The sequence below is a fragment of the Micromesistius poutassou genome, assembly GCF_964030765.1.
Source record: "Micromesistius poutassou genome assembly, chromosome: 13".
Lineage (NCBI taxonomy): Eukaryota > Metazoa > Chordata > Actinopteri > Gadiformes > Gadidae > Micromesistius > Micromesistius poutassou.
The window spans coordinates 14,494,687-14,510,978 of NC_140283.1; the positions used below are offsets into that span (position 1 = coordinate 14,494,687).

Genomic DNA, 16,292 nt, shown 5'->3' on the forward strand with positions numbered 1-16,292 from the left:
CACCCCTGGCTGTGGAGGACCCAGATCAGTTGTGGATGACCCGGCTACGGGAGGTATTTACTTGATATACGCCGGTTGGGCAGAGAGGCTTATCCTGTCAGGAAGCTGTTGATATAATGGATATTTTAAGTATTTAGCTAACTCTTTGACCCAAAGGGAGTGAAGGTGATACTTCATTAATTCCAGATGGAAATTGTGGGTGTCACATCAGAAATGACAGGACACTACAGTTTGAAATTATGAAGAGAATAATTGTGATGATTTAAAATATGGCATATATGGAAATCCTTAGATGCCATCAGTTAACATTTATTTATTTGAGACCCCCTGTTTTCTCAAGATCCGACTTATTTATGCCATTATCTCAAGATACCAAAACATTGTTTTTCCAATGAGATATTGACATAATTTATATGTTATCTGGAGACAACTATTCAATGTTTTCCCTTGATATCAGCATCGTGGGAATACAGCAAAGTAAGGTACAGGCCCCTTGACTATTATTTTGTTATCACAGGAAAACCGTGGTTTTCTCAAGAACTCAAATTAATTATGTTGTTATCTCGAGAAGACAACATTTCGTTATTTCCTGATAATTAAATAAATGCATCAAGAAAACAATGAAAGATAATACGTTATTGCGAGAAAACAGAGGCTATAATGAATGTAAACTGACGGCATCTTAGAGCTTCCGTACAGAGAATACATTAATATAAGCAAAATGATAAATACATAATTGAGTTTTAAAAAAGGACTTCAAATGTAACCTTAAAAGTAAAGGTGGACCAGAATATAACAATTTATAGAGAAAGATGTATTGACTTGTGGATGGGAGCATTTTATAATTTTTTTTCTAGTTAATGGATCTAGTTAATTTCTAGTTAATGGAATAAATAGCTACAGTAGAGTAGAGAAGTTAGATAGCGCAGGTTTGTATTTAGTTGTGGTTGTGAAGTACATAAAAGGAGATAGGAGATTTGAAGCAACAGAGCGATGTACGTTCTAATGCGTTCTAATACGGACATTGACATTCAAACATCATTGGGTTAATTCCATATGAATGCTGCCATTTAGCGACAGTAGCTTCTACAGATCAAGCAGCTTATGTAGGTGGTGTAGGAATAGGATACATCCCCCCCACACACACACACACACACACACACACACACACACACACACACACACACACACACACAAATACTATGCCACTTACAGATCAGGTTCAGCAAAGGTTCAACTAATTAAATTCCATTACAGTAATCTCCTTATTAAAAAAGTCGGGTTTAGAGATGTCAGGGGATGAGATCTCTAACTCATTTTTACAATGAGTTAGAGATCCCAGTATCGAGAGAGGCAATCGTACAGAAAATCCACCCGATTGCCGACCTGTAACCCTACTGTTAGCACCCTGTCTTTCCTGTCTGTCTTAAATTTCCCGGTCCACAAAGACATAAAAACCCTGTAAAAAAAACTATTAACTAACCCTAACCCTAATATAAAAATATAAAAAACATTGTATATAATTAATTTTATATATATATATATATATATATATATATATATATATATACATATATACATACAAATGTTTTATATATGTATATATATATATATATTTGTTATTATTAAAGAAATGCATACATGATGCATAAAATGATACATGATACATAAAATGTGAAAAGGTAAAAAAAAAAAAAAAACCTTCAGTATTGTCCCCTCTGCCTTGTCATCCCAAGATCCAGGGGGCCATCCTGGTGTCGTCCCTGCTCCAGGTGGTCCTAGGCCTGACTGGACTGGTGGGTCTGGTGCTACGCTTCATCGGCCCACTGGCCATCGCCCCCACCATTAACCTCATCGGCCTGTCGCTGTTCATCGAGGCTGGGAAGAAGTGCGGCGCCCACTGGGGCATTGCAACCTTGTGAGTCCCGTCCCTTATTCATATCACTCATGGATTTACAATGGGATCAATTGTACTTATTTTTTTATTCCAGATAATAATTTAAATCCTCTTAAAAGGAGGATCTCCAGTATTTTCTGCAGTACTTTCTGATTGTAACTGATTACTGTTGACTGTATACAGTATGTGTTGAGTTGGTCCAGTACTGAGCAAAGCAAATACAGACACAAGCAGGGTATACAAAACATCTGCACAAATGTTTGAATTGTTTATAACACACAGATCAAATGACCATGATAATACCGCATTAACAACAGATTGTATTGTTTTTTCTTCTTCCTCTGATGGTTTTAAATTGTTTTTTCTACACAGAACGGTGGGTTTGATTCTTCTGTTCTCTCAGTATCTGAGCAAGGTCAACGTTCCCATGATTACCTACAAGGACAAGAAGTGGACAATCTTTCAGTATCCCCTCTTCAAACTGTTCTCGGTGAGTATCGCCTGCATACATGGCTCCGTGTATGACACTTGTCCGGGACCTTTACTTTAGGTCAGGTAATTTAGGGTTAAAAACTATGGTGCTCAGTGATTGCATGTGATGTGGCTTACCAACCTTGTGGCTCATAAACCTGCGTTTACATTGGAAAAAGACCAAAAGGAAAGGTCCTTTCCAGGTCAAATTCAAAACATTTATTTACCATTTAACTTTGGTACACCAGCTAAAAACAAGCCAAAGTAGGCTACTTGAATTGGGAGACAACAATTGTAAGGCCCATTGTTTGGTCTTGTCTGGTATAAAGTCGATAGTTAGAGCCCTGTGTAGCGAAATGGTATATTAGATAGACCTGAAACGTATTACCTGCTGTCTCAAAATATATTCATGAGCAAGCAAGAACCTTTTGCCTTTCAAAACCGATTAATATATTAAAGATCCTATTGTTTAAAAACAGGGACATGCAATTCTGGGGACCTACCTACCTACTCTCTGAGTGAAATGATACGATTGTTCTGAAATTTTGCAATGATTTGCATTGGATTTATTTTGGTAGAGACTCTGCCTAAATTTATCTCTGCTAAAAACTCTCTTTCTTTGCTCTCCTTCACTGAATTGACACTCAACCCGAGTACTCACTCAATGTTTTGCTATGGCTACCAACTGATAATAATACAGGTGGTTTTCATTCTATACTTATAGGAAGGAATTTTTATATTGATTTGCACAACAATCTGGCAGGTTTTGAGCTTTGGGTATAACCTGAGAAAGACGCCTACTGATAAAGAGATAAAGCTTACTGTAAAAGCTATAATACATCATAACTTATTTGGTACTGCTAAAACAAGAATGTGTTGTGCTTGGTGCATCTCAAGCAATGTTGCATTGTATACTTTATTGGGTAGAAGCACTGGCTGTCACTAGGTCAATACACAATTTGTCAAAGTGTTTTGACAGTAGGCCTCTTGGTATTTCACCTCCAACAGTGCAGGTACAAATGTATCAAAGTTATTCAAACACTCAGAATGTGAGTGTTGATGGATGAGAATGAACATTAAAAAACCCTCCCTTGGAACCTAAACAAAGTAATACAATTTAAACACCAGTGGAATGTGTACAAAAGGTACACGTTCATGCACGTGAGAGTGGTCTGATTGCATGTGGTCCGATTTTATTCTTGAAATTGACACATTTTCAATAATATATATATATTTATAATAATTTAATTAAATATATTATAAATAGTATCCAGAAAATATAGTTATAAAAAAATAGGGTTCTCCTTTTTTATAATTTGTGCATAATGAGTGTTACTGTCCTTGTTCTTTCCTCTGTTCTGCTGCATGGCCCTCAGTAACAGTTGTGTGTAAAGGGGGAGCCGGCCATGGCCCTCTCGCAGCAATAGTTGTGTAAGAGGGGACCTGGCTCTCTGCTCAGCCACTGCATGTACAGTATCTATTATTGTATGTGAGATGGCATGTGAGTCATTTTTTCTGCTTAAAACACAGTCCAGTCATCACCACTGAGCCGCTTATTGCTAAAATAACATTGCATGGGCCCCAAGGGTTAAGGTTTATTCAAGGATACGTTTATTTTCTACTTAATAGAGAGTCCAGTCATCCTCACTGAGCCACATATTGCTAAAATAACATAGCATGGACCCAACCTGCCGTTGCCAGGGGCCAACTTGTCCTGGATGTACATTACGTTTACATTGTTTTTATTGGCTAGAAATAGCCCGTCATTAATGACAGTTTAAGCACGGATAAACATAGCACATACTTAAATTGAAGGAAACTCTCCCTGGGCTCCACCAGTTGGTGGTTTGAAACTATAGGCATTTTTACACCGCCAAGTCGGTTCGGTCGTGGCTAGGCACGCCCGGCAATTTCTTGCCTGTGTAAAACCGAGGGGGTAAAACCCCCAATTAACTATTTACAAGTGCAAAAACGCCAACATATTCTTTATTTTGCTAACCACTTGTTAATTTTTCCCATGTAAGGACAGTTACTATCTCGTAGATCGCACCATCTTTCCCCGTCTTCGTTTAATGCGACTGCATCAGCTTCTCTCATATAATGGACAGCAGGTCTCTCCAGTTAGAACTACTGTACAAATGTTGATATCGCTGTGTTGTCTCTGACTAGACAACGCAGCAACACCTCTACTCAAGTCCCGCCCCTGGAACCAATATGTGTAGGGTCCAGGAGGACCCTAGGTAAATTGGGGTGCTAGCTCAAGCAGGCAATTTTCCTCTGGCAGTGTAAACGCACGGACCATGCCAGGAAAAAGGTGTGCATAAGACGGGCATATTTGGCAGTGTAAAAACGTTTTATAAGTCACAAAGAGCAGGATTTGTTGAGGTATTATTCGATAATGCTAACTTTTTCTAAGATAAAAGCGTCTGCAATATTACTAAAGGTAATGCGATGAAAAAGGGTGGTATTTCAGATGGTCTTTCTATAGGCCTATCTATTAGCTAGCACAAAGCTCCATGTTCACCTTATGGGGGTGAACGCTCAGTTTTTGGTCCTGCTGGATCTTGATCTTTGGATCTTTTGAAACTGTAGATCACAGCATCCTGACTGAATGGCAGTGGGTGGGGGTCTTTGGGAGAGCCCTGGACTCCCAAAGACAAGTCGAGGATTAATTCATTCATTCTAAACATTAATCGTCAAAAGCACGGGGTACCTCTCAACGAAAACAGTCCCGCCTTTCTGAAACATGATGCACATTAACTATGTGTTGTGCTTGACATTGGATCGTGTTTGGTTAGAAGGTTCCCTTGACCTTTAGGTTCAAGAAAACACAGACAAATCAAACGTTTACTTAACCACTGCAGCGATAAAAGCAGCCTAGTAAAACAGTTTCTCTTGTCTCCCCCCCCCCACCCCCTTGTCGCAGGCCTTGTTTGGGATGTGTGGTGGCTGGTTGGTCTGCTACCTGTTGACTGTCTTCGAAGTTCTGCCCTCCAAGTCGGACCAGTACGGCTACTCTGCCCGGACCGACATCAACCTGGACGCCGTGAGCAGTGCTCCGTGGTTCCGTGTTCCTTACCCAGGTTAGAGATTCCACAACGGTCCTGGTCCAAGAACCAAAGCTTAATATGCAGAGAACCTACAACGATCCTTGTCCCAGAGTCAAAGCTCAATACCCAGGTTAGAGAACGGTCCTGGTCCCAGAAGCAAAGCTCAATACCCAGGTTAGAGAACGGTCCTGGTCCCAGAAGCAAAGCTCAATACCCAGGTTAGAGAACCCACAATGGTCCTGTTCCCAGAACCAAAGCTCAATACCCAGGTTAGAGAACCCACAATGGTCCTGTTCCCAGAACCAAAGCTCAATACCCAGGTTAGAGAACCCACGACGGTCCTGTTCCCAGAACCAAAGCTCAATACCCAGGTTAGAGAACCAAGCCTGATTACTGTAAGGAATCCTTTACACAATCCTTCTCTATCCAGGGAAGAGAACAAATTTGAACTCTGCTTGGCTCTTGGCTATTTCTCCTGTGTACACCTCATCATTTTAGTTACCATTCCTTTGGTTATACACTTCACAGCTGAGTATCTCTCTCTCTGTCTCTCTCTCTCTCTGTCTCTCTCTTTCGTTGCTCTGCTTAGTGCTACATTACACATTGCTACATTACCTGCTGAAGACACAGCTGTGAAAACGTTTGTGACTGTTCCAAGAATTGAGGATCTCCCATGCTTGTCCATCAACACCTTTCTCCTCCACTCCCATCCTGTCAGAATGCCAGAGGGAGAGGGAGAGCGAGAGAGATCAACACAGCAGGAGAGAAAGAAAGCCAGCAGGGGAGGATGAGAGACAGCAGGAGACAAATATAGAGGAATAGAGAGAGAGTGAGAGAGAGAGAAAGACAGAGAGAGAGAGCAGGAGAGAGGGAGCATGGGAGAGGCTGATGGGAAAGGATCAAACTTTCTAGGTTGCAGAAAACGGCAACACTATATTGTCAGGTTCATCTAAGGCATCTGCCAGAGGGACTATGATATCAATATGACACTGAAATGATAATAATGAGCTTTCCCCTGGGTGTCAGTTGTCCCTTTGAAGTACGAAGATGTTTATTTTTTCTGAACGTTTTGTTCTCAAACTTCATGACTGTTGACATTTGTGAAAACGTTTTTATGATATACATCAGGGTTGTGTCTACTCTGTGTGCGCACTTTATAAAGGTTATATAATCAAACCCTTAAGGGTTTCTGGAGCTGCGTGTGTGTGGTGTGTGCATGCGTATGCCTGTTTGTGTTTATGTGTATGTGTGTTTGGCCATGTGTTGTTTGTTGGTTCGTCATGTAGCTGTGCCTATAGGATAATGTGGAGGCATGCACAACAGCCCATTCAATCTTTGAGTGAGTGCATGTCTGAGTCGTTGCGCATGCCTATGTGTGTGTGTGTGTGTGTGTGTGTGTGTGTGTTACCGCTAACACCCATGGGGTGCTCCTCCCCCAGGTCAGTGGGGGGTGCCCACCGTCAGCGTGTCGTCGGTGCTGGGGATGACAGCCGGCGTGCTGGCCTCCACCATGGAGTCTATCGGCGACTACTACGCCTGCGCCCGCCTCTCTGGTGCTCCGCCCCCACCCATGCACGCTATAAACCGGGGCATCGCAGTGGAGGGCCTGGGCTGCATCCTGGCCGGACTGTGGGGCACGGGGAACGGCACCACGTCCTACAGCCAGAACATCGCCGCACTGGGAATCACCAAGGTGGGCTTTGGTTGTACAGAAGCACCTTCCACTCACAGCCGTTTATCATGCTGCGTTACATGCAGCAAGGAGCAAGGTCGCATCTTACAGGAGGTTTTTCAACAGGGTCGATTGCCCTTTTGAAATGTCTGTAGAACGGGATTCTTTCATGACAATAACGGACAATAACATTTTTTTTATATTTAACCTTTATTTAACCAGGTAATGTCGCATTGAGATTCATAACCTCCTTTGCAAGAGAGACTTGGCCAAGAAGAAGCATAAAACAAGATAAAACCAGGTTACAAAAAGAAAAGAAGCAGGACAGGAAACACACTCGAACAGCACACAGTTAGCATTCTGAGCGAAGAATCAAAACGCTGAATAAGTTAGTTTAAACATGTTGGATACAAAGGCATTGACATGTCATTTAAGAGGGAAAACACAAGTATGTATCACTTAGCCACAAAGGGAGTTTGTGGCTGAAAGATGGGCTGGCTGAAGTTGTGCGGTTGATCACACAGTGTTTGATTTCACTCGACTCCAACAGATGGATTCACGGGGCCTGCCAAAGTTTTGTTGTGCAATAGCCGTTGTCCCTATTCAATTCTAGTACATCCAGATGTGGATTGGAAATGTGATTTTCTAGTACTGCTCTCTATGTATTTTGAACTCTCCTATAAGATATGGCCTGTTTTTACCCCTTTTTCACCCTCCAACTGTTTTGTAAAATGTTTACATTCGAAACAGTACCAAGGTACCAATAACAATGGCAGTACAATGACAACGGTAGTAAAAATATGAATATGTTTTTAGTTAAATAATAATAACTAGAATAGATCTGTACAAATAAACAAAACATTATTGTTTGTCAATAAACATTAATTATTTCATACACCAAAATACTGCACTCAAACGTTCAAAATGCTGAGTGTGGAACGATGTACACTTTACGCACTCAGCGGCAGCCATCTTAGCTACGTAGCAGAAGAGGCGGAGCCAGGCTGAGCCATCAGCTTTATTTCGAGCCAGCACGAAAAATATAGCCTGCATTAATGGAGTCATTTTGTGAGTGCGGATAGTGTTCTACGTTTAAGTGTACTCATGAAAGTATGGTTATCGGAACACAGCACTGGGTCCTTCCACAACAGAGTCCTGACCACTGACCCCTCCCACTGTCCTGTTCTGTCTCAGGTTGGCAGCCGACTAGTTCTTCAGACCACGGGAATCCTGATGATTCTCCTGGGAATCTTTGGCAAATTCGGAGCGGTTTTCATCACCATTCCAGAGCCTGTTATTGGAGGGATGTTCCTGGTGATGTTTGGAATGATTGCAGCTGTGGGAATATCCAACCTTCAGGTAGATATCTAAAGGGCCCCTATATTACCATCAGGTGTGAGTGTGATTAGCCAGTAAAAGCCTTTTCAAATTCTGCCCTGCACTGGGACATAGTGACATCCCAAGTGGGACTGTCCATCCTGACGTATGATGGATGGATCAGGCTACCAGCCCCCCCTGGACACTACCAACTGCTAGGCTTCATTTGTGCAATAGTTTGGTTGCCTCTGCTTCTCCGGTGTCGAACAAATCAATTGTACTTTGGACGCTCACAGACCCAGGCCATGTGCCAAGTAAAATGTAAACATAGACGCTGCAGGCAGTCTTTTGTCTTCTGTAAGATATTTCCATGTGTTCAAAGCAGCAGGTTGTGGCGATCTCTAGTCTTCAGTGCTGTTTACATTAAAGGTTTCTCTCTGTTTGAACAGCGTTCAGACTTTGTTTGGACTTCTCCAGTCACAATAGTATTGTCTGTGTCCAAACAGTGAAGAGAAGATCTAATGTTTAAGAAACAATACCTTGCTAGTTTAAGACGATAAAATCGGAGCCATTATATTTTCATTTCAGCTCTTGAGAGTGTGAGAACAGAACCATTAACACCTAGTTCGAACCACATCCAGTCCAAGGGGAATGAGGCAGTCTATCTCAACAGAAACCAGGTCGGACGAGACAGGCTTAAAGTGGAGTTAAACAAACCGAATGATAGTGTTTTTCATGTCAATATGTTTTTGACATTCCCTGCTCTTCCTGTTACTCTGTTAACCTCTCGTCTCTTTACTGTGTATTCATATTCTTTTGCATTCTTTCCCAAAATGTTCCTCTTCCACTGCCCTCTTGCATTCCCTCCCTCACACTCTATTTCTTCCTTTCTCTGTCTTACCAAAAACATCTACTATCACTTTCCCTTCCTCTGTCTATTGGTAGTATGATGTGGTGGTAGTGGTGGGGATCATTACATCATGTGTCATTATGTATATCAAATAGAAATGTCTATTTATTTAAACATATCATATCTAGATATATATCATTGTCATTATTATTTATTTTCATATGTTAATGCCTGTCTCTGCCACATGCAGTACGTGGACCTGAACTCCTCCAGGAACCTCCTCATTCTGGGCTTTTCCACGTTCAGCGGCCTGGTCCTACCCACCTGGTTCAACTCCAACCCTGGTGTCATCGACACAGGTGAGAGTCATCTACCTGAAGGGCCTCAAGTCATGTAGTCTGTCTGTAGATACTGATGGAGGTCCAACACCTTCCTTTGGAGCACCTCAGCAGACGTTCAGGTTTCTCATTGGGGCTTTTGCGTTGAATCAAAAAATAAACATATTTATTCGAAGAACCAACAACTGCACTCAATGCTTTTGTCCATTTTTCTGTCGCCCAGTGCTAGTTCACATTTTCCGAAAATTGGTCTGGGGATGTTACGCTCGTCCTAGCCTAGCTTACTAACACAAAGTTACCAAAAGCAAGCTTCGTAATTTGTCGCTAGTCTATTACTTACATGCTAAGAAGCCTTATGCTTGATTTGTTAAGTAACAAGAATGGGGAAAAATGTGATTTGCACAAGTGCTTCCACCCTGTGGCAGAAGAAAGCATAGCAGCACATGGCACATTGGAACTGGATGCTTTAAAGCGCTTTAAAAATGTGCTCGGGCTCAATAATACTTTTTTTTTTAAAGTTTGAACCGAAAACCTTATTACGGTTTTACCATATTAAAACAATTGATATCGCCCAAGCCGAACTGAACTATCAGGTTTTTAAGAGAACACAGTAATTAACCGACATTCCTGCACTGACACTCCCACACACACACATACACAGCCCACACAAACACAGCAAAACACACAAACACTCACGCAAGCATAACACACGCAGACAGGCCTATATAAACGTCTAATCCAACAAATAACCCTATGCACCATGAATCTTTACTTTTGGGACGTTTGTACTTACTTTCTGGAAACAGATAAACCAATTAATGGTTTTGACTAATAATAAGTCTCACCTCACATTCACCCACTCCTTACAATGTGCTCCCACAGTCCCCAATCTCCCGCAGACATCAGACTTTGATCCTGGGAGTCTGTGATGCGCCAGCCAACCGAGAACAGCCTGTAATCTAAAGTTCAGGTCTGTCTTCAGGAGGACTTGTCTGGCGCCCACAGGTCAACGGCAGCTTACCACTCAATCCTATTGACTCGACCCGCTGCTGCTCTGTAATCTGCCCAGCTCAAGGCACTCTTTCTCGTCATACTCCTCCAGTGCACCATCAATTGAAAGCCCCCACTTTCTTCTAACACCCCTGTCAGATAATTTCAACATTGATTTGGTACATTCTGTGGTGTATTTTATTATTTGCTGATGCGCTTCATTAGTGTGTGCTTCACCAACACAAATTATGACTTTTAAACAATTAGAAGACCACTATATGATCCATTGAAACCTGGGAGGCCAAAAACCACCTGCCGCAGAACTGTGATGAACCTGTCATGGGGAGAGGCCCAACATGCTGCCAGGGACCCAATGCCATGGAGACTACTCATTGAAGTCTTATGTCCCATACGAGATGAAGAGGAATGATGATGATGATGATGATGATATGATCCATTGTGAATCCAATGTGTCCATTACTGACAAGCATGTAGGATGTGTATGATAGATCACCACTTTTGCATGTTTTGTGTATAACAAAAAGAGTGAGAAAACTTGATATCTTGAGAAGTACAATGAACAGTTTTATAACTATGTAGCTATAACATATATAACTATAACATATGTAGATTTACACAGTATTTGCAGCTGTGGGTGGAAGAGTTTCATACCAGATGGTGATGCAGCCCGTCAGCATGCTCACGATGGTGCACCTATTGAAGTTTGTGAAGATGCTGGGGTTCATGCCAAACTTCCTCAGTCTTCTTAGGAAACAGGGCTGCAGGCAAGGTTTTTTTGACCAAGGAATCAGTATGTAGACCTCAATAATGTGTACAACCAGGTACTTGAGACTACTGACCCTTTCAACCTCAACATCACTAATGTGGATGGGGATGTGTCCATGCTCCTGCTGTCACCTGTAGCCCACAATCACCTCTTAGTCATTTAGAGTGAGGTTCAGACCCTGACTTCCTCTCTGTGGGCCGTCAGTCAAGTTGTTGTCAGTGATGAGGCCCAGGATGGTGTCATCATTAAGTCAAATGACGACATTGGAGCTGTGCCTGGTGGCACGGCCCTTAGTGAACAGTGTGTATGGGAGCTCCGCGGAAGATCAGCGATGAGGAGGTGTGGCTGCCTGGGTTCTCACTGACAGGGGCCTGCCCATCTGGAAGTCAAATATACAGCTGCAGATGGAGGTCTCCAGACCAAGATGAACTACCTTAAAGACAAGTTGTGAGGGAATGATGGAGTTGAATGAAGAGCTTTAATCTATGAAGAGCATTCTCACATGGCCAGGTGGGTGAGCACAGAACGAGTCGCCCAAAAGATGGCGTGATCTGTAGCCCTGTTGGTCTATATGCAAACTGAAAATTGTCCAAGGTGTCAGGAAGGGAGGAGCATCAGTTTCCTCTGAGTTAAAGGCGTTGATTAAACAGTGATCCAGGGTCTACTCTCCTCTTGTGAGAAGATATATATATTTATAGTATTTTAGGTGTACCTTCTTCATGTTGGCTCTGTCAAAGTCATATTTTATTTTTTTGAATACATAATCGACTTAGAAATTATTTATATTGGGGGGACAACTTGGCCAAATGCATAGTACCATTTTCTATTGAAATATAATACAATTGTCATTTTACAAGAAGGTCTAGCCTTATTATAACATAATGTTCCATGTAACATTGTTTATATTAATCTGATCACCGTAGTAGTAGTAGCAGTATTTCTTCATTCATAGGAGACTATATCACGATGGTCTTAAAGTTTATTGTTTAATGATGGACACAGTATAATGTAATGCCATGTTGCGGGGTAAGATGTGTACAGCAGAGGGGGAACCGTCCAAACTAGTGGGACCACCCCTTCCCTACTACCCAGACCTTTTAACTTTATGAGCCAGGTGCTGAACCCAGGGTTTAGGTATTTAGTATCCCCTGGCAGAGCTGCTGGCCCATACCAATGGTCAAGGCTGGAAGATTGTTTTCTGTCTTGGTCCAGAAGATCTTACCAATGTTACCTTCTCACCCTGTTTTTTCATTCTTTTAATATGTTTCAATGTTGGCCACTCTCGTGGTGAAACAAGTATTGTTATTGATGTATTTTCTTTCTTTCTTCCAGGAGTGAAAGAGCTGGACCAAGTTATTTTGGTGCTTTTTACCACCCACATGTTCATTGGAGGTTTCCTCGGATTTGTTTTGGACAACACCATTCCAGGTACACTCAACACAAGCAGCACTAACACCATCACCATGTATTGTGTTAATGTTTTCAAACAGCTTGATAAAGTAAAGGCAAATCACTTCCTCTACACCACCTAATGCATGAGAGTGCTTAAAGTTGGTACCAATATTTTCCTGATTATTCTCCACAGACAAAATCCCAAGGGTTTATTGAGCCATAGCGTTAGGATAGATAGAGACACTCAAGTTATACCATGCAAGTTTAAAGCTTGGAAAAACACCAAACCGAAATAAAGGTGTTATATGGGACGTATGATATATCCACCAAAACTGTTCTTGCTGGTTGTTTCCCGGTCAAAGGAAGTGAGAAAGAGCGGGGGATAAAGAGCTGGCGTAAGAAGGTCCAAGAGAACGGACCGGGCCACGCGGTAAACCAGTCCTGTTACGACATCCCCTACTGCAACGCCATCTTTCAGCGCTTCAAATGCTTCCAGTACCTGCCATTCCTCCCCTCCTACAAAGAGCCCAAGAGGAAAACCTCAAAGTAAGCCTAGCCAAGGTGTTGCTGAAAAAAAACCTTCATACTGGGCCTCAGCAGGTTCCATGGCTTTTGGTAGCACACTACATGTGGCAAATAGGAGATTATGTTCTGAATTATGAAATTTTATGTTCCACTACAGGTAAAGCTTTAGAAATCAATTGCAATGTTTACATTTTAAAGGATTTGTCAACCTGGACCTTATGTAACAATCATTCTCATGGGCGTTAACTTGTAGGAAGAAAAAAATTAAATGAAAACTGGTGAGAGGAGAGATGGTTGTGTTTGACTTCAGAAGGCATGGATTAGTTCCATTACATGATAAGTAAAATCTGAGCCGATCAGTGGTGATAACAAGCTACAGTGTTCTCGCTTAATACTGGACCAACTGCCAAAATTGTTACCACGTTAGTCCCTTAAACTGAAAATGATGGGAAAATTGGGTTTGGTGTCAGGTTGAAAAATGTCAAAGTTCACCTTTAACACTATCCCAAACTTGATACAGACTAAAATAGCAACACAGTCTGCAGTAAGTTATTTGTAAAATTCTGTCAAAAGCGGTATATGGCCTTGGAGCCAAGCTATGTGCCAACCAAAAGACCAAAAGAAAAGGCATCTACTACATAATATACTTTAATTCCTGCAATAACAAGAATGACTTCATTTTCATTTTCATCTTTCTCCTCTAATTCTTTCCGACAATCCTTGAGGGAGAAAAGGGATTCATTTACAACGTATATAAAATGCAGCAGTTCTGCATTTTGAAAAGTTTTTGAATATATATTGTCATGACCCGGCTCAACGGAGATGACAAAAACGGAAGCACTAAAAATCATTGAAGCACTAAATCCACACAGCAGAACATATTTAAATCTGTAAAATATGTGTTTTAATTTCAGGTACAAATTAGGGATTGTCAAGCAGACAATTTGTCAAGCAGACAATTTTAACCAGTTTTACCCCTTTTTTTTTAATGCTCCATGGAACACTAAATTTAAAGCTATTTATGTTGTCCTTTGTGAACATTTGTGTTGCTAAGGCTACAGTCTACTGTCATGTCCATACATGGCATAAGTCAAGCAAGTGGCCAATGTTATATATTATAATAATAATATCATAATAATAACAATAGTAATAATAATAATATTACATTAATTTTATAGTTGGTGTTTCATTAACTTAAAACGTGGATTTCAAATATTTGCATCTGATATCCTTTATATATATTGTTTAATTTACCCAGTTTCACACAGTTTTAAGATGAAAGACATGTTGCATGTTTGCTGACTTTAAGTGATTAGACCTTAAAGGTCCCATGGCATGAAAATTTCACTTTATGAGGTTTTTTAACATTAATATGAGACTGCCTATGGTCCCCCAGTGGCAGAAATGGCGTTAGGTGTAAAACGAGCACTAGGTATCCTGCTCTGCCTTTGAAAACAAAGTTCAAACGCGCCGATTTGGAATTTTGATATGTTACCTCCCCTTTCTCTGCTTTACCCGCCCAGAGAATTTGTCCCGCCAATGAGACAATGAGCTACGACCGTGCGAGTGCCGCGTGCGTGTGTGTGTGTGTGTGTGTGTGTGTGTGTGTGTGTGTGTGTGTGTGTGTGTGAATACACACACTGTAACGCAAGTGTTGTACACTTCTTTGTTATTTGGATAACCGTTCTGCTGTTGGTGTTATGGCGCATAACACGCAACACAATAAGGCATATGGGGTGCCGTTTGTAAAAATTCGGTTACAATTTTTTAGCTGATACATTTTCAACATTTAGCTCACTTTCCTCACATTTAGCGCATTTTCCTCACATTTGAGACAGAAATTGTTATTGTCAACAATATGTTCAAATGTAAAAAATCCATGTTAAAAAATTATATATAAATGTTATATCAAAATGTTAAATGTTGAATCTAAATGTTAAATCAAAATCTAAACATTATATATAAATCTAAATGTTAAATGTTAAATCTAAATGTTATATCTAAATCTAAATCTTAAATTTATATCTAAATGTTAAATGTTAAATCTAAATCTTAAATCTAAATCTAAATCTTAAATTATCTAAATGTTAAATGTTAAATCTAAATGTTAAATCTAAATCTAAATCTAAATGTTAAATGTTAAATCGAAATGTTAAATCTATATCTAAATGTTAAATGTTAAATCGAAATGTTAAATCGAAATCTAAATGTTAAATCGAAATCTAAATGTTAAATGTTAAATCTAAATGTTAAATCTAAATGGGTCGCCAAGCGTAAAGCTAAATGTTTATAAAATATTCAAATCCCCAAGGAAACCACGCCCACTGCGCGGCAACGATCGCACGGCCCCGCCCCCCACCCCCGGACTTGTGGTGAAAGGCAGGCAGGCATGGCCGGTTCTCTAGGAGTCCTAGACCGGGGGAGCAACATCCTGGAGTGCAGCCCGTACAGCTGCAATAACCGCCCGTTCGATGTCTAGGACTCCTAGAGAACCGGCCATGCCTGCCTGTCTAGATTTAGATATAACATTTAGATTTAGATATAACATTTATATATAATTTTTAACATGGATTTTTTACATTTGAACAAATTGTTGAAAATTACATATAACGTGTTTTACATGAATTTCTGTCTCAAATGTGAGGAAAATGCGCTAAATGTGAGGAAAGTGAGCTAAATGTTGAAAATGTATCAGCTAAAAAATTGTAACCGAATTTTTACAAACGGCACCCCATAAAGGCAAGCTTGCGTAAAGCTCCCATTTGGTGAAAAGACTAGACTGCATTGGGTTCTCTGAAGTCTCTGGTATTTCCACAACGAGACTCGTAGTGGAATTTATCTCGGCCATGGTTGAGAAGGAATTGGGGGAAAGGAACTTTGGCTTTGACTCCCTGAAGTACATGAACCGCGACATGGAGGGGAAAGGTATTCTCTCCCGCCGGAGCCCCGCTGCCCGCTGCCGAGGCAGTACCGCCTCGGCAGCGGGCAGGGGGCAGCGCTGAC

At 41.0% G+C, this 16,292-nt stretch overlaps 1 protein-coding gene across 1 annotated transcript in view; it reads left to right on the forward strand.

The window, feature by feature from the left end:
- LOC311357245 (solute carrier family 23 member 2) overlaps positions 1-13,314 on the forward strand; it is a gene marked incomplete at both ends in the record, with an annotated part of 26,419 nt that extends 13,105 nt beyond the window's left edge. Inside the window, 8 exons of the mRNA XM_084477155.1 lie at positions 1,737-1,918; positions 2,270-2,387; positions 5,295-5,451; positions 6,858-7,111; positions 8,285-8,449; positions 9,508-9,616; positions 12,705-12,800; positions 13,127-13,314. Coding sequence (XP_084333281.1) covers positions 1,737-1,918; positions 2,270-2,387; positions 5,295-5,451; positions 6,858-7,111; positions 8,285-8,449; positions 9,508-9,616; positions 12,705-12,800; positions 13,127-13,314 — 1,269 coding nt within the window. The remainder of the gene's footprint in view (positions 1-1,736; positions 1,919-2,269; positions 2,388-5,294; positions 5,452-6,857; positions 7,112-8,284; positions 8,450-9,507; positions 9,617-12,704; positions 12,801-13,126) is intronic.
- Positions 13,315-16,292: the final 2,978 nt, after the last annotated feature.